Source organism: Abramis brama, assembly GCF_963993115.1.
Source record: "Abramis brama genome assembly, chromosome: 1".
NCBI classification, from domain to species: Eukaryota; Metazoa; Chordata; class Actinopteri; order Cypriniformes; family Leuciscidae; genus Abramis; species Abramis brama.
Genome location: NC_139963.1, coordinates 73,040,753 through 73,060,752, shown reverse-complemented (window position 1 = coordinate 73,060,752; position 20,000 = coordinate 73,040,753). Strand labels below are relative to the sequence as shown.

General features: G+C 38.6%; 1 protein-coding gene across 1 annotated transcript; it reads right to left on the bottom strand.

Moving 5' to 3' along the window:
• Positions 1-10,230: 10,230 nt before the first annotated feature.
• On the bottom strand, positions 10,231-15,688 carry LOC311068186 (uncharacterized protein). Its single transcript, XM_084090478.1, has 5 exons — positions 15,618-15,688; positions 11,255-11,283; positions 11,089-11,163; positions 10,879-10,947; positions 10,231-10,763 (listed from the first exon to the last, which is right to left on the bottom strand). Exons 1-5 carry the CDS (start codon positions 15,682-15,684, stop codon positions 10,650-10,652), a joined length of 354 nt encoding a protein of 117 aa, XP_083946604.1. The 5' UTR covers positions 15,685-15,688; the 3' UTR covers positions 10,231-10,649.
• Between the last annotated feature and the right edge of the window lie 4,312 nt (positions 15,689-20,000).

The window sequence follows — 20,000 nt, the reverse complement described above, 5'->3', positions numbered from 1 at the left end:
TGTATGTAAAAGAAATGAAATTTGACACAAATTAATGTTGAATGATGTTCTTGTTGTGTGAACAAATCAAATAAATTAAATTTTATTTGTATTTTTTAAGTGTATTTGTTTTTTTCAGTGCAAACAATGAGGCCATTGAAATGTCTAATTCATATTTCAAGATAAAAAAACTAAGACATTCATGCTTAACCTCCAGCAGAATCTTTCGTTGTCCTTGGTCGTGCAAGATATACTATAACGCTCTGTCTATTACTTATAGAACTGTCTTTGTAAGCTGAAGTAAAACTGAACAGTGTTTGCCCTTATAAAAAAATATCTGAACAAAAGATAAAACTACTACAATGATTAATATTTGTAGCAAATCATCATGAGGTTACAGGTTATAATACTTCAGCGTATCAGGGCAGTCCTGTGTGAGTGGAGAATTACACAGGCTATTTACCTTGTAAGCAGTTCCAGCAATAGATGTAAAGAATAACTTGTCCTCATCCGAGCTATTCAAGTTAAGATAATACAGCAGAGCAATATCAACAATTTAAAGAGTCTCAGTTAATAAACTGAACTGGAAGAGAGCTGATTTCTCCCCAGGGATGCACACGACATCAGAATCAAAAATGCAACAACAGTCAAAAAAGCAGTCATATTTATACAGAACTGGCTTACATTGTCCCTATGTAGTTTCTTGGGTTTTTCCCAGAGGAACTAAATCATGTGACCTCAGCCTTCTATTGCCCCAGGCAAGCGGGCTTCTGGTGTCGACAGTGTCCCCCATATATGGGCATTCTTCCGCCTGTGTAAGTGTGTGCGTGTGTATGGATCTGGAAGTGTATTTGTAGGTTCATGATATCTTTCAAAACTCAAATGATTCCCTGCATACACATGTTGTCCGTGACGGGGTGGCACAAGAAAGAATCCCTTACCTGGATAAAAAAGGATAATATTATTAAGGATTTTGTGGCTGAGGTGGAAAATGTGTTGTTGTTTTTTTTATCATGTCTTTAAAGTTGTAAGTTTTAAAAAAGTTTGTTCTTAATGAAAACTGCAAAGTGGAAATGGCACCGTTGCGTAGAATGACTCAATTAAAAAGCAAGTATTGTTCCAAGAGTAAAACGCTATTCATATGTATTTGTCGTACTTGACGAAACAATCACACAAACGAACTCAACATCGCTCAGGTCTGAATGAACTCAACACATTCTCCTCATGCTCATTGCTCGCTGCTGCTGCACTAAATGTTTATTTCAGAAGAAGACGCCAGAAAAGACGCACAAGTATCGCTGTGATCGATGAAAACAATACAGAAATGAGCCTGTCGCTTAATCAAACTGTATAAAGTGTGTGTGAGTGTTGTGTAAATATGAGAAATACCGTGAACTGCTCTCCTCACCTCAGAAGACTCGACGCTGAAACTCAATGAGGGAAGAAGTGTTTCCATACGTCCCCTTCTCCAGGACATGTCCTCTTTTTGCGATGTTACATCTGACACTGAAGCTTCAAAGTAGTGATGGGATTTATGGCTCTTTGAGGGGATCCGGATCTTGGCGATCCGTTCCTTTCAAAGAGCCGTTCAAAAGAACGGCTCTTTTGGCTCTTTTTAAATATTTTGTCAGTTTTAAGAAGCCAGCTTGGGGGCATCTCAGTTTATCCTGGAAATAATCACTGAAGAATGATGAGGTGAGATTTGTAGTCAAATAATTAAAACTCAGATATCACACACCAATATCTGAGTTTGAATTATTCTGAAATATTGATTATTACCTCATTTGTCATGTGTGGACTATATTCCATAGGGTTGCACAACATCCCTCTGCTGAGACAGTGACATCACTATTTTGGATTTACCTTTAGTACAAAGTGTGTGTATGTGTAAAGCTACGTTGACTTATGTTATTCATACAATACTCACAAATAACCATCAAAAACAAAGCCGGCTGCAATGAATTTCTGTGCAAAACAGCTTTTACTACAAACACTTCCACACAAGAACATTGTTATCACACAAGAACATTTTGATAGAAAACAAAAAATATTTAAAGTTTTAAATATATACTGTAGATAAAATTAGAATAAATAAAATGGAAATGTCTACATACAGTCCACTATTACTACTATTACTACTGTAAACTTTGCAAATAGGACATCAGCCCCTTCAAGTCTTAAATGAACAATAACAAAGTGGGTTCAACTCACGTGAAGGATGCGTGCACAACTATCATCATGGCCCCTCCCCCTATAACTGTTCTGTCTCGCGGAGGAGCTAATTTGTGTGCATCTGTGTGAAACACGCATAGGAAAAAAAGAACGACAGAAAGAACGGCTCCCCTCCAGCCGCGACTCGGCTCCCATCGTTCATGTTTATGAGCCGTTCAAAAGAATCGGTTCGTTCGCGAACGTCACAACTCTACTTCAAAGCGCGCATCCAGTACGCAGCGCAGTCTCTCATGAAGCGGAGCGCGCACTGTGTTCAGAGAAACACGTGATCAACGAAGACCGAAGCCTCACTAGGCTTGTTTGAGATGCGCCTTGCCACGCCTGAAATGTAGAGATGTATGCGAGAGAGAGTAGGCGCCAGGGACGGACTGACAATCTGTGCGTTCTGGAAAAGTCCAGAACGGCCGTCCAACCGAGGGCCGTCGGAACAAAAAAAAAAAAAAAGTCTAATAAAGCAATATGAACAGCCAACAGCAGGGGCACTAATACGATCACTTATATGTTACGTGTAAAAAACAACAACTGAGGAAGAAGAGTCGGCCTACAGCCACTGACAGAAAGTTAGTTTTATAAGGCTGCACTTTTAAATTTGCTTACATTATATTTGAATAGCAGTGGTCTCCAACTTGGTGCCTGTGAGTTTCCCGCTAAACACATTCTATAAATAGCCCCAACTTGCCGTCGGGGTTGCAGACTTCGAATAAATGGTATAATTTTGCGACCTTTTCAACTAAACGTTTCAATTTGAACTTTTGCCTCTACAAAATTACCCAACTCTCTTTGATTGTACAATGTCGTTTGCGTTGCGTATGAGAAACATCAAATGGCAAACGCTTAAAAAGCGGAATAAAAATCACGCGAACATTAGGTTATTACACAGAGCTTCGCGATCCACCGAGAAGCATTTCAATTCAGCGCAGAATTCTCTATCTATAAACCCACAGATGACTAACTTATGTGATTTAAGCTTGTAAAAAGCCAGATGAAACAGCGCTGATATTCTCAACATATTGACGCAAAAAAAAAAACAACAACAGGCGAAACATTGCTTCGAGAACAAACCAGTTAGAAGACATTTCACACCACAACTTATGAATTAACTTTAGTAAAACAAACTTTTTTTGGCAGAAATGTGCCTGTATTCATATTAAAAATGTTGTTATATTAATATAGTCATGTATAAATGTATTAAATGTAATGCAGTAATGTTTTGTTTAGAAGTTATGGCTTTTATTTATTTATTTTTCATTTATACTAAATGTTTGGGCTACTGTTTTTGATAACACATACAATAGGTTTATAGAAAATCAACAAAAAAATCAATAAATATTTTCATAATTTTTCAGGAATTTCTTTTTTTTTTTAACACTTGTAAGTCTGAACCAGAATAAAGATATTTTATTATTTCCCATATGATGGTGAAAAGTAAAAAAGCTTCACCATGTTATGTGTAATAAATATTGGAGTATAACAAATAAAAATTCCCTCTAGATTATTTTATCCCTTGAGGTAGCCCTCGCACACAAAAAGGTTGGAGACCCCTGGTAGGGTAGAGTGGGGGGAAACGCCCCCCCTTAAGGAAAATGTGACATTACAGTGAAACAAAACATAAATGTGACTAGAATTGCCATCCCGGTTTTGAGTGACTATGGCAGGAGTTATTCACCAAATATTAAAATTAAAAAATTAAAATAATTAATTAGCATTTTGACTGAAAATACCCCACAAGCTATGACTTTTTAAAAAAACTGTTTTTAAAAATGTTAATTTTTTTTAATATAATTATATTCCTTATAAATAACATGATCTCAAACTACAGACTTCACTATTCATCTATCATACATCACTGTGATATCATGCAGAACAATATTCTCTTAAACACTTGTTCACTAATATCTGAAAATTATAGCATTTACCATGTAATCCTCTTCTCTTCAAATATGTTGCTGGTGTTAGCTTCTCCATAGAGATTTGTATATCTCCGTTATCAACGTAGTGCATAGCAACAGTAAAAACCTATATTGACTACTTTTAGTGGTTATTTTGGGAAAAACAGGTGGGGGGCGTTTTACCTCAGGGGGGCGTTTTCCCCCACTCTACCCTATATAGTAACTATATGTTTTATAATTACAAGTTTGTGTAATTTGGGGTTACTGTAGCCAGTGACATTTCATTATTTGTATTTTATGGCATTGTACATTTTTTGTTTTTATTTGAAGGCTGAGGCTTCATTAATAAACACAATTATCATCATTGGTTTAGAGATGTTACTTGCTGTGAATACCTTGTCTGATAGGCTACAGTATTGTGGCATAGGATACCAGGATACCTAGTACTTTGACACATCACTGTCAACAAATACCTGGCACCTGATTTTGATGGAGGTAATGGACCAACACAGTCAATAAGAAGATGTTCAAATGGTTGACTTATAGCTGGTATTGGACAAAGTGGAATGGGCTTCAAAACCTGGTTAGGTTTACTTGTCAATAGACAGGTGTGACATGACTTAATGTATGCAGACACATCCCTTTTTAAACGAGGCCAGAAAAAGTACAGCAGAACCCGGTCATACGTCTTCCTGACACCCATATGTCCAGACTGGTCATGAGAAATCTGCAACACAATATTCCGATACTTTAAAGGAACAACCACTTGATAAATCGGATCTCCAACAAAACCCTCAAACTGAGGGTCCATTTTCTCATCAAGACATTGTGCACAAAAATAACAATGAGAACAATTTCTGACCTCTGCAAGAGAACAAATCTCATCCATACAAGACTTCAAAGTGCTGTCAGTTTCCTGCTCCTGCATCAGCTCATCATGAGAAACAGACCAGGGGATAACAGGTAACATTAAGTTAGGACTAAAGGCCACACTTTCAGAGTGATCACTGTCCAAACGTTTTGAACGAGTTACTGCACAGGCACTAAACACATCAGGGAAGTGTACCTCACTCTCATCAGGCTTACTGCACACCAGAGGAGTCACCGTCACCTTGGCAGGTGGAGAAACATCAGCCCACACTTTATCACCGGCTATGTCATTACCCAGGATCATAGCAACGCCATCCACAGGTAACGCTGGGCGCACGCCAACAGACACCTCACCCTGGAAGAGATCACAGTGCAGCATCATTTTGTGTTGTGGTACATTCAAAACATTTAAACCCATTCCCACTACAGGAATGCTTGAACCCACCAAGGTGTCATTTGAAAATAGTAAAGTTGCAGCTACAATAAACGAGTCAAACGCCCCAGTGTCACGCAAAATTTTTATGCGCACTTGCTCTTTGCTTCCCATTAATGAAACAAAACCTTCTGTAATAAAAGCCAAGTACGATTTCAAATCCGGATTGCCTTCTCCAGAGCTTCTAACTAACTCCTGGTCAGTGACAGACGCAGCACACATCACAGGGTTAGCCCTGGGAAAAGTTTGCTATGACAGTAATTACAGATTTTTTCCGAGTCCCCTGAAACACGACCACTTTTATCGTCAAACGGTCTACTTGCCCTAATTTCATGAGGGCCAGCACCACCTCTTGAAGTATGAATCAAGAAATAATCATCAGCCAGCGCAGCAGCTTCCCTAGCAGACTTGACTCCACGCTCACTAATATAGGTGGCAATGCACTCCGGCACAGAGTTTTTAAACTGCTCCAAAATAACTAACTCACGGAGGTTTTCAAAAGAATCAACCCTGGCCGCTGAGCACCAATTGTCAAAAATGCATAGCCAAATCACGCATAAACTCTAGATGTGACCCATCTCAGTAAATAAACAGCCAATATCACTTGATCTCATTTTCTCTTGGCTTTTTCGCTGCAACAAACGTGTTTTATAAACACATAATTATAGCAGCCAGAGAAAATGTTATATTAAAGAGTCAATGGTCAAGAGCCCAACTAAAGCAAACGCTAACCACCATCATGGTGACTTTAAAATACAACTATTGATTTCATTAAAACGGAAATTAAATAAAGTCAGTCTGGTTAGTAATAGTGAAGCTGGTAATGCTGTTTGTGGAGTTGTTTAATCCTCCTCTGCTGAGATCTTCACAGATTTAATGTCTTCTTTTCTCTTCAGTTGATTTCATCTAAGGCTGTGTATGAAGTCAGTTGTAGTTCTTGTGTTTCTCTTTCCTTCAGTGATTCTGCTTGTTAACAGCAGGTGTTCATAATTAATGCTCAATCATCACTTAATTATCTCATTAACTTCAACACCGCTTTAACTCTGTAGTGTGCACACATATGAACACTGAGCAGTGTTAATTTAACATGGGCGTTTTTCTGTGTACTATTACATAAATCTTACCTGTTTCATTTACATATGACTGACATATATAAATCACATTCAGTTTATTAATATAATTACATAAATCTTATCTGTTTCATTTAGATATGACTTAAAAAAATGAATCACATTCAGATTATTGATTGGTTTATGTTAAAACTATGTAATCCAAATGCATGGAAATTTGTTATGCAATTCAAATACATAAATCTTATTTTTAGACACAAATTTTTTTTTGAGTGTACCTAGCACAAAAGCTAACTTACTGAACCCTAGTCTCCGTGAGGCGTAGCGGTGCGTTTGGAAACAAAGATGAAGTTCTCAAGGTGAATGCATACCTTCACTCTAGCGGTCAAACAACTAAAAATCAAGTCAGGAATCTCGGTGTGACACTAGAGTCAGACCTTAGTTTCAGTAGTCATGTCAAAGCAATAACTAAATCAGCATACTATCATCTGAAAAATATTGCAAGAATTAGATGCTTTGTTTCCAGACAAGACTTAGAGAAACTTGTGCATGCTTTCATCACCAGCAGGGTGGATTATTGTAATGGACTCCTCACTGGCCTTCCCAAAAAGACCATAAGACAGTTGCAGCTCATACAGAACGCTGCCGCCAGGATTCTGAGCAGAACTAGAAAATATGAACATATCACACCAGTCCTCAGGTCTTTACACTGGCTCCCAGTTACATTTAGGATTGATTTTAAAGTATTATTACTGGTATATAAATCATTCAATGGCCTAGGACCTCAATACATTGCAGATATGCTCACTGAATATAAACCCAACAGATCACTCAGATCACTAGGATCATATCAGCTAGAAATACCAAGGGTTCACTCTAAACATGGCGAGTCTGCTTTTAGCTATTATGCCAGCCGCAGCTGGAACCAGCTTCCAGAGGAGATCAGACGTGCTCCTACAGTAGTCACTTTCAAATCCAGACTCAAAACACATCTGTTTAGCTATGCATTTACTGAATGAGCACTGTGCCAATGTTCGTCCGACTGTTTGTTACTGTACTGTATTTTATTTTTTTATTTTTCTTAACTGTTTTAAATATTCTTATTTCTTTTTATTATTTTAATTTCTTCTATGTAAAGCACTTTGAATTGCCATTGTGTATGAAATGTGCTATATAAATAAACTTGCCTTGCCTTGCCTTGCCTTGCACTTCAAGCACGTGCAACTGTTCCGTCGGTGCCTCCAGATAAATGAATGTGCTTTTTTTGTTCATTGGTTTATATGTTTATTGGTTTACTTTTGAGTCTGTATGATGTTTTTTTGTTTGTTTTTTTTTTTACATGGAATTGAGTGCTTTGAGTTGAATGAATTAAAAGGACAAAGAAGAATGTGATTGAAACAGGGTTTTTAATTTTTTTTAATATAGTTGGTTGAATATTGATTCAATGTTATGAGCATGTTTTTGTCTTCAATATTAATAATGTTTCAACAAATGTGGGTGCAAAAGTGACGTTGAAACAACATCACTTTGTAATGTTGAAGCAATATTAACACCATTGATTTGTGGTTGAAATCTGAACATTATTTCAATATTAACCGAGGGTGCAAGAGTGATGCTAAAGCAACATCACTTTCTAACGTCATTTCAATGTAATCACCGTTGACGCATCAACACTGACTCAACATTGTTTCAATGGTTACATATTCTGCACAACCATGCTATGGTTAGACAACTATAAAACTTTGAATTGACACAAATAGGCTGAATTACCTGTCAAGAAGAAAGCAGGAAACTTCCGTTTTAAAATCTTTGCTCCTTATGAGCTCTTTCCATCTGGGAAATTACTCCAATATTGACTTTGGTCTTGCTGATTTGCCTGTCGCGTTGACGTTTTAATTCTCTCTTTCAAATGTGAGTACACACACAGACACACACACACACTATCTTTCAAATCTGCCGGCAGTCGCGAGTAATCTCGCCCTTGCATTCGTCACAGGTGTCAATGAGTGTAAAGCGCGAAAGGCGAAGCTCCAGTTTCCAGGTCTGTCCCTCTTTGGCGAATGTATTTTCAAGATGTATTTTCGCTCGTATGTATTATAAATTGCAGATTTTATGCTTACAAGAATACCTTATTAGTTGGTGGAAGTAATTACACATGAATGAGCACATAGACTTTTGATAGAACAAAGTGTTTTTTGCTAAGAATCAACTTAAAAAGTTACACAGTGTAGCTTTAAGTCACCGGCCATTGGCATGTGTGGCAAAAAGTCAGTTTAAGGCCCTGTATGTAAGGATAATCTAGGGCTGCATTATCAACCAAATTTAAGCTGGAATGGTGAATCAGCTCAGCATTCAGAAATCACGAAGTCTAAATAAAATATTAATATGCAGAGTGTGTTTCCCTGAACTCCAGGAGTGGGGTTATGTGTCGAGGATCATGAGAAGGAATGACAGATGAGACTCTCTTGTTGATTGTAAGTTGTTTTGTTGTTGTAAAACTCTTTTGTTTGTTTGTTTGCAGTTAACGGTTGGAAAGTGTTGTTAACTGAATCATTCAGGCAAACGACCTAGACATGTGAATTAAACTGAATCATACAGCACAAATCTTCTGAGACGCGTCTCTCTGTAGGCAAGGGCGTGGTTAGCTGGTTCCCTCTGACGTCACAACTTCCAGTAGGAAGATTCAACTGCAGTCGCCACTGTTCAACCTGAAGAGGGCAGCACTCAGACGTTTTACACCATATATTGTAGAATTAAAACACTAATGTAAATAAAATTACTTGAATCAATGAACAGCATTAATAAAGCCCCAGTCTTACAGATCATTAACTAAACTAAAGTTGTTTTAGGGTTTAGTTACCCTTTAAGGTACAGTGTATTTAAACCTAGAAACACCCCTGAATGGAAGTGTAATGTGACAACATGCCCCATAGGTGGAGTTCATTGTAATATGGACATATGACAGATTAAAATGTTATCTGATCTCATCAAAACAACACACAAGACCAACTAAAATACTATTATTAACTTTTTCATGTAAAATAATGGCATTTTTTAATAATTAAAAATACACAAATGTTTGAGTTTGTCAACAAACACACTACAAAACACAGCTATACAGCATGGTTCAAAATATAACAATAATTAATCATTTCTGAACATTGATTCTCAATCTTTATTGGCCTTTTTCTCATGTTCTCAGGCCTATTATGTTTTCTCATGCAAAATATATTAAGATATAATATGAAATATGATAATTTATTAATGTGTTAGTATTATTAAATTGAGATATCTAAATTATACTGTATAACAGTCATATATTATCAAGTTAAACCCATAGGTGTCATGTCCACACCACTTTTTGAAATGGCTGATTTTGTCCCCACCACAAAAAAAAATCAAGCGAACCAAGAAATGTTAAAGGTTTATTTGCACAAAATAAAACATGCAATGCAGTTTAGATACAGAAAGAAACAATGTACATTTTCCCAAAAAAGTATGGACCACTTTATGGTTTCCATGGTGCCGCGTCATTGCTTGTCACGTGACACACCGCAGCAACAACAGAGCTGAATGAATGATGATCTGCTTTTATGTCATTTTTCCTTTTTTTATTCAAAATATTCACAAATTTGTTAGATATGGCATGAAATATCACAAAAGTGTTCACAAGTGGAAAAAAAAGTAATTTCTGACATTTAATTGTGACATATACACACTGCAAAGTCAAACTGTTTAATATTTTATGACTATATAATGCGAGCAGACACTGATGTAATTCTCAGACGGACGTCTCTCTGTAGAAGAAACAGCTGATATACAAGCTGAAGCAAGAGGATCATTTCAGCATGAGCTTCTGCATGAAGATGAAGGTTTTCAGACAGACATCCAGCGGATAAACAGACTCCAGTCATGGAAGAGGCTTGAGAGACACTAGATTGAGTCTGGCCTGTGTGAAAACACATGAGGGCTTCAGTCTCTAACTTTACTGTAGCTGTGATCATATAGATGAGATTCTGTGCTCTGACCAGATGATGATTCACAATAAACCTCTTTCATATTCACAGGACATTCAACAAATATCTGCTCGTTCACACACACACATATAATTCCTCCAAACCCCAGAGAGATGAAATCTTCCCGTCTGCTCCTGATATGAGGAGCTCATGATCTGGATCATTCATGTTGATTTGTGAAGGTCTTGCTCTTGTTCACAGAGGCGTAAAGTTCATCCTGCGGTTGATCTCCTCTTCCTCTGATGGCAGCATAAGTCACTGTATCATCATGATCCTGAAAGAACAGATTCTGTCCATCAATGTTTGAACCCCAGCGATTATTATTATTAATTTCAGAGCATGAGCTTCATTTATCTGAGAGTGAAACTCATGTGCTGGTATCTACTCACATTGAGTGATTTTACAGGCTTTGTATTGAAATAAGTGACCTCAGAATAAGTCACATCATCTGTCTGCTCCTAAACATCAATGCAAACGTGCAGAGAGTCAAGTTTAACACACACATCAGACATATCTCTCACTATGATATGTAGAATAACACAAAAGCCTTTAGTAAATCAAATTATTGAACGTAATGTTTGGTGATTTAGTGGACTCACATTGGCTCTTGCCGCGGGAGGAATGGACATGTTGATCGTCTCATACGTCCCTGTATGTTCATCCTCATCTTTGACCTTCAGAACAAACAGTTAAACTGCATGAGTGACACTTTATTGAGCTTTAAAGACATTAATCAAATCTAAATCACTGCATTACTGAACTCACCGCAGAGTCGCCAGTCCCTCTTTTATTATCTGAAAACAAGTGCCTCATGAAATATGAGTATTTATGATCAAACACACATGTGCAAAACACAGAATCTTAACAATAAGATTTTGTTCAATCATTAAAGTGAGAGATAAAAACGTCTCGGTTATGTAACCTCAGCTCCCTGAGATAACGGGAACGAGTATTGCATCTCTGCTAGATGCTAAGGGGGAATCTCCTTTTATTAGCAAGTAGGTCAAGTGCAAATGAGGAACACCTGTGTCTTATTGCTGTGATCCGCGTGGAGAGACCGCTTATAAGCCGGGCGCTGGAACGAGAGAGAGACTGAAGAGAAAATTGGACGCAGAGAAAGAAAGCCGGTGGATCCGAGCTCTCCTTTTTGAACTGTTTTGTGCCGTCGCGGTTGCCACGGTGAATGCGCGTTGTGCACCACTTTTGTTTGTTATGCTTTATTTTAATAAAGTACGAGTCTCAGTCACGCCGACCCCTGTCTTCTTCCTTCCTGACTCGTGAACCTCATCACACTTTTATTTCATTAAAATGAATTAACCGCAAGAAAAGTAAGGTTTAATACTATATCGGTTATCATAGATGTTACTGTATGTCGAATTCATTGTTGTGATAACGCGGCACAGTTTTACGTGTTCTAAACAATTGTTGTAAAAGTACATTTGAACATACCCACATCATTTGCCAAAATACTGATTAATCTTTATGTATAACACATGCTATATTTATTTACATGGCCATAAACACCACACGTGATAAACAATGTCAATAAACTAAACACAAACCTAAAGCAATAATACTTCCCTTTCCCCTTACATAAACATAACTAATGCTACATTTGGAAAATATAAAATTAAGCATGTTTTGTCGACAGATCCAGCTGCAATCGGTAAAGAATAATTGTGTTCCATAACGACTGCAAGAAACAAGCTAACGTTTGTTGCTTGATAGACACTACAACTACAACTTCCGCATTTGTCCAGGACTCCACGCAGTACGAGGCTCGAGCGGAAACCGAGGGTAACGCGGATATGACGCAATTGACCGGCGACTCCCAGCTCCCCCCTGCTCTAACGCCCCGTTTCCTTGGTTAACCCCCTGAGGTCGGCTATCGTTTTTTTTCTTATCAGTGCAAAAAAAAACTAATATTAATTTTTATCTTATATGCTTGTGTTATACATCAATCGATCCTGTTAAGTGTGTATTTTTTTTGTGTATACTCATAATAAAAACAAAGTGTTGTGCTTATCGCAAAAATAAAGAAAAATAAACATGATGCGCGTTCTGCCGTCTCTCTCAATGTGAAACTCATTCTGAAACGCGACAGAAAATGACCTGTAACTCAGCGAATGTTTGTCACACAGACTTGAAACGCATGTCTATACAACGCTTGGAGTCTCTATTTTTAAAATATGTAAATTATATAAAAAACAAATATTCTTTGTTTAAGTAATCCGTAAGAAAGCAGCGGCATGTACAGTTTCTCAAACGCATCCTAATTAACTATAATGTGACCACACCCACGTGCGCACGAGCGATTGACATGCAAATGATCCACGCGGCAGAAGGCAGACCTGTAAACGCCCTCATCACCTCAAAACAAAGAATTAGAGACTTCGGTAACTTACTCCTCTCTGCTTTCATCGAGTTTGAAGATGTGCTGTGCTGTGCTGTTTACCTTGTGCTGTGCTGTGCTGTTTACCTTGTGCTGTGCTGTGCTGTTTACCTTGGATTTACCTCAGAAGAACGCGATTTGAAGATGAGAAGATTTTTAAGGTAAGACATGTTAAACTGGTCGTGCCAGATTAAAATGCATGTAATGAAATGAGTTTGGAGTAAAAACATGAACTAAGCCTAATATCGTACATGTGCATCTATAAATAGACTGAAACATGTTGAAATGTGAACTAGACTGGTAGGCAACCTTTCAGTGCTAAATTTATATACTTCATATATATTTCACTCAGTTTTGATTAGCTTATGACACTGATTATAATAAATAAATTATAATAAGCTCAAATATTTCCTTATGCGTAAGCTTGTTTGTGAATATCTGCTTAGGTATAATGTGATTTAGTGCAAATATATTTCAGCCTCCGGTAAAATATGTGATACTGTCTACATTATATTTTTATATAAATGTTTGGTTTTGGTTAGCCTATGACACGCTTCAATACTGCCTTATGCACAGATGTTTGTGAATACACGTGTAAATGTTTGAAAAGTAGTGACGTGTGTCGTTCGCGAACGATCCGTTCATTGCGTGTCACTATACTCACTACTCGCGGTGACAATTATGTTTACATCGTCATAATATAAAAGTAGCCTACAAACAAAAAAACAAACAAAAAAAACAAACAAAAGTTTGGTCTTTTTTTCTTTATTTTTTGGAAAAGATGTATTAAGTGCTAGTAATAACTTAAAGTTTTTCCATTGTTAGAAAAGATTTCTATTTTGAATAAATGCTGTTCTTTTTAACTTTTTATTCATCAGTGAATCATTCTTAGTTCATCATTCTTTGTTCAGGCTGCCTCACAGCACCTTGATGGCCCATTAGCCATGGGGGGAGTGTCTTTAGTCACACCCCTGGTGTGAATCACATTAATATTCATGGCCCACACATACAGCAGTGCTGACACAAAAACTGACATGCAAAATTAAAAACGTTATATTGTTGTTTGTGAAAGAGTGGTCAGAATGATTTTCACATCATTTTGTAGAAAAAAATTCTAGCCTACAAGAATAGTAATTCCAAAGTCTTGTGGACAACTATTCAGTATGTGTTAAATGGCCTTATTGCAGTAACAACGTTTTTCCCAAAACATACAAACCACGCATAATATTTTTTTTCTGTAAAATGCAAACATGTACATCAATTTTGCTTACATATTATTGTAGCAGAGTTTGTGCTGAATACAACAAAATTACATGTTGGCCAATAGTATGTTGTAAGTAGCTGAAATAAGCACAAATGTCAGGTCATGTCAAAACATCTCTAGGGCCCCAAAAACACCCCAGACCCCAGAGGGTTAAAATTGCAATTTTCTCACGATTTAAAAAGAGTCGAAAACATTTGGGATATTGTAAGTAATCAACTTAACAAAATATATAACACTGGCCTTGAGATTATGGGATATTTTAATGCAAAATTCTTGCATATTGTACCTTTAATTAGAAACCGCAGCGCCACTGCAGAGCCATAACAGCGCAGCGATCTGAGCGCGTCAGTGGGAACTGCATGAACCTATGGCGAAGCAGCGTGTCTGTGTGAGCCAATCGGGGCGGGGCGGGGCGGGGCGGGGCGTGGGGGGGGGGGCATCTGTATATAAAACCAGCTCATTTCGCCAAAGGAAATCATATTTAATTAAAGGGATACTTCAGGATTTAGCATTAAGCTTTGTATTAGTAAAAAACCTGTAGTATTTTCGAATTACCGTGCTTTCCACCCTCATATCCCCCTGAGACGAGAGATTTATGTATTTTTGGCCAGAGGCGAGAGACTACAGCCAGTAGTAGGAGCTGTCCCACATGTGTTCAACCCACCCATAGAGGGATCTCACTCACAGATTGTACACACAGTGTCAGCCATCTTTATTTGGAAGCTAAGCTAGCAGGCTCTTGTTCTGTGGAGAAAGAGGAGTAGTAGGGGTTAACATCCTCTTTTTCCCAGACATGTCCGGCCGTCGAGATTGTCCAAAATTTTCGGCTTTTCTGGATTCGGCTTTTACTTCTACAGTCGCCATTCATTGTTTACATGCACAGTCTAACTGAATTCATCCCGATTGCTGAATTCATCCCAGTATTCAATCACATGGCGAGACACGCTGTTTGAATGCTGAATGGAGAATGATTGACAGCTGCAGGGGAGGGAAGACGAGTTTTCCGAACTTTAATTAAATGATGTAAATATACTTCTCCCAAACATTAAGCTATGGACTGGCTTCAGATGACTTTGAATATATTGCAGGAAAACTTAATTAGTGCTTGTCTGTTTCTTTTGGTCCATGACTCCCTCTTGTGCCGTAGGCCTTTAAAAGCGCGCAATAATCACGGTTGCCTGAAACAATTGCGGTTAGATCAAATAATCGCGATCAGACGGTTACTTAATTATCGAGACATGCCTACTGATCCCTATGCCGGATATGAACTGCTTTAATAGGCAGATGCCCCGCCCCCTTCTGCAGGCTCTGAGCCGCGATTGGCTGCCGCAGACACGCCTCTTCACCTTAGATTCATGCAGTTCCCACTGACAAACCTCAGATCGCTGCACTGTTATCGGTGTGCAGTGGCACTACGGTTTTGAGTTAAAGGCTTCAAAATTCTGAGAATAGGCGTTTCCCTCGTAACTCACCGGCTCTTTTTCTGCAGATCAGCCAGAGAAGAGCCAGAAGGAGAACAGCGACTGCAGCGCCAGACATCACTGTGACTGAAGAAGAGATCGAGCAGAGTCAGAGACGGACAGGGCAGGACAATCATAGACAAAGACAAAAACCATCGGCACAGATGACGACCGGAATGTGATGTCAATCAACTCTTACATATTTCAGTGAGGTAAAATATCTATTTGGTAACATTCATATTTTTTATAGAATTATGTTAGACTGTTCTGTGAATAACATCATCAACGGCTTAAAGCATCATCATCATCATCATCATCATCTTCTTCATCATCATCATCATCATGTACCTTGTGTAGAAGGACTCACTGCTGTCGTTGAATCAGCTGGAGCTGTAAAGGATGAATGTTTGGATGAAAATCAAATACAAATATTTACAAATACAATGAAAATAAATCTATTTATACAGTGATCATGTGATCATGAACCTTGTGTAGGAGCTGCTGCTGTAGTTCGGCTTGATGTCTTCTCAGAGTTTGAGCTTCTGACTGGAATCAGTGTTGGTGAAGCGACTGGATCTGCAGAAGATGAATGTTCAGACGCATCATCTGTAGGACATTAACATCATATCTTCATATCGATCATCACATGCAGTTTGTGTTCATCATCACAGTTTACAGTGGCAGTAGTTGAGAAGAGACTGTACTGTATTACTGTATAACTGTATTAATGTGTTACTAATCTATTCCTGGTTTATATGAGAGTGAAACACAGTTGAGCTTCTGCAAATAAACCTTCAGCTTGAATGAAGGACATAAGCCTTATAATTCCTAAAGCCGACCTCCTACATGGGTCATACTAGGCTTTAATACACTCGTCTGATTTATGCAATATATCATGTATGACCCATGTAGGAGGCCAATATTGGGAATTATAAGGATTGTTATGCAGTTTATGACTTTGACCACTAATATTTTACAACTCCAAAACGTATGAAGCCATCAGAAAGAGTCGAGCCGATCTGTGGAAGTTTTCACAAATCTGTCAGAAAAGAGTGTTTTCTCACCTGAATACTTGACAGTGTATCTGACTGAGGTCTCCAGTTGATCTCTGCGAGTAAGCTGACATCTCCACTCTCTGTTGTCATCTTCATTCAGGAGTGTTGTAGTCAGAGTGAGGATACAGGGATATTGATCTGATGATGATAATATCTGATATCTGGAGTCTGTCTTCAGATCAACACCAGTCTGATTCACCCACAACAGCTCAACTCCCCCATAACGGACCCAATCATCACAGGAGTATAGAGTATATGAATACAACTGACAGGATAGAGTCACAGAGCGGCCTGGACTGATCTCAGTCTGTGAGGATGAAGATGATGATGATGACGATGATGAAGGAGAAGAAGATGATGATGATGATGTTGAGGATGAAGATGATGATGATGATGATGATGATGATGATGATGTTGATGAAGATGAGGATGATGATGATGAAGATGATGATGATGTTGATGAAGATGAGAATGATGATGATGATGGAGACACTGAAACTGAACACAAGACACAAATCACAGACTCTTCAATCATCATCTGAGTTTAAAGGGAGAATCTGCCCTTTTTAAATTGATCACATAATCATAAACTTACCATGAAGAACATGCAGAAGAACATAAGCATCAGGTCCATATTGTCTGCATCTGTATAATCCATAATCTTCTCCTGTGACGTTCTTGATGTTCAGAGAGCAGTCAGACTCCAGACTCAGTCTCTCATGTCTCTCTGTGTCTTTATTCTTTATCACTCCAGTAATCAGTTTAACTCTCCCTGAATGTCTGTTATCATAGGTCCATGTAGTTGATTTGCAGTCAGAAAGAGCTTTATTACAGGACAGAGAGACATTTCCACCAGAACCGATGAACACATGATCCACTGGTTCCTGAAACACGATTAAAAAACAGAAGATTCAAACACAGTATTTTATTTCTCATTTAAAGCAAACAACACACTCTCCAGAATAAACTATTAGTCTTTATCAGAGAGCTGTTCAAATCACTGACACACTCTTAATATGAAGATAATTCTTCATCATCAGATGTTTGAGAGACACTATGTCCAGTATCAGGAATAATACAGTATGATCTGTGTGTATCAATACACAACTCTGAGATCACAACGTGAATGTGTGCAAGAATAAACTGAGCATGTTCAAATTAACTCTTTCCAGACTAATTCCACTAAATGTCTTTAGAGAAAATACAGATTTCTTTACCTGTGAGAAGTGAAGAGAGAATGATCAGTCCCAGCAGACACAGATCACACTTATCAGCCATTTTCTGTTTCTGTCAGTCTTCCTCTTCATTATATATAGTTACAGCTCCTCCTTTAAACATCATCAGCTCCTCCTGTGGTTATTAACTTCCTCTCATCTGACAGCCTGAGATGAAACTCTGAGAAGTGTTGCTGAGTGGATTTCAGTGCAAATGTATTTTTCATTATTGCTCATGTAGCAAGTGGCTCGATTCTTAGCGACTACACCAGCTCGAAATAACGAGGAAACACTATCTTTAACTAAATAAAGACACACGAGTAAGTTCCACTTAGAGAGGGCAAGAGGCGTGAGTTCCCGTTCAAAAATTTTTTTTATTAAAGCTACAACCATTTAAAACTGGAAGTGACCAATCAAATCAGTTATTGGTTGAATGAAAAAAATAAACACACACAACTGGAAACAGAGATAGATGAGTGGCGGGAATCTGAACAAAGACATGTGACAAATGACAAGAACCTGAAAGTCCATGAAAACAACACTAAACAGCACATAATGTGACACACACTGGCTCAAACACACTTACGCTCAACGCTTCAGACTGAACTCAATGAACAGGCTCTACTTTTGCATTACTGTTAGTTTCTCTTCCTCATTTTAGAGTTTCCTGCATGCAGTTCAATTCTAGAAATAAAATAATTAAATTATTAGTAATAAAATTGGTTTACTACTGAAACGTTCTCCACCATCCATGACAATGACAATGTCTTCTGGAAGAGTTTCTACACATGGATTATAGCGTTCTGCTTTACTCTCTCCAGTCCTGAGAATATAAATAAATATAGAATCATCTGTCATTAAATGTGCTTATGACAAAGACACAGTTCTTGTTTTGAGGGGGGCATGTGTATCCAGAAGACAGTGAAGAGAATAGTTGTAGTGTTCGACCGATTTGTTGACTGATGGATGGTTGACTGAGGCCAGCAGTTTGACATCAGAGTACAAGATGGCAGGGTTGATGTTTGTTATATTGCGGAAATGAATATCACGTTTAGGCTTGGGGAGGGGGGACGGGCAGGAATCGTCCATGGAGATGATGCTGTGATCAGTAACGCCCAGGTCATACACCAACAGGTTTTTGATGGAAGGAGAGTCAGAAATGACCAGGTCTAAAGTGCGCCCCCTGGTGTGAGTAGGAGCATCAACATGCTGTGTGAGGTTGAGACAGTCCAGTACATTTAGAAATTCAGCTGCCAACGGGGAGGAGGGATTTTCAATGTGAATGTTCATATGGCCAAGTATGATAGTACTGGAAGATGGAGAGCAGAGGGAGGTGAAGAGGTCATGAGTCTCTGCGATAACGGATGGGGGAGGTTTGGGCGGCCGGTAGATCAGTACTGTGTTTATCTTGGAGGGGGGTTTTGATTTGAAAGCCAGATATTCAAAAGAGGACACATCAGGTAGAGACAGAGGAGAAAGCTTGAGAGCGTCGCGGTGAATTTACGGCAGGCCACCACCTCGACCAGCGAGCCCTGTGCAGGTAACTGTATCCAGGGGGACAAGCTTCATTTAGTGATGGAAAAACCTCAGGTTGGTGCCAGGTCTCAGTGAGGCACATGAGGTCAATATCTTTCTCAAGAATATGATCATGTATCAGGCTAGGTTTATTTGACAGGGGCGTTAAGATGTGGTATTTGTGGTCAGTAGACCTCCGTATGGGGCGGAGCAGGCTGAGATCCACTCCTCTCCTTCCATCACACACAGCATGGCGTAGTCTCGCGGTGTTCCCGTTGAGTCAAACTGCACAGAGATGCTTTTTCCCTGTTCCTGTTTGGATTTCCTGTTTGGAATGCGCATGCGTCGCGTCTGAACGCGTTGTTGTCTTTGGAGCTCCATCGATTTGATTTATAATTCTTGATTTTACAATTTAAACTTACTTACAACAAACATTTTCTACTTTTCCTCACTGAGAAGCACTACTGCTCAAACCTCACGCGGACTGTTGAGCAGACGTGTCTCAAGCCTATTAGTGATCCAACGCTGGATACTCTTATAGGTTACTCCCGGGGATCACGGCTGAAAGCGTCTTCTCAACACTCACTTACCAACATTTTTTTTTCGCCTAT

Bases quoted from the DNA above. Each gene is read 5' to 3' on its own strand.
- LOC311068186 (XM_084090478.1), bottom strand. From the start codon at position 15,684: ATGTCTGGCGCTGCAGTCGCTGTTCTCCTTCTGGCTCTTCTCTGGCTG. The intron at 11,164-11,254 runs GTGAGTTCAGTA...TTTGTTCTGAAG, and splicing joins GAGGGACTGGCGACTCTGCG to GTCAAAGATGAGGATGAACA. The intron at 10,764-10,878 runs GTGAGTAGATAC...CTGTTCTTTCAG, and splicing joins AGCCTGTAAAATCACTCAAT to GATCATGATGATACAGTGAC.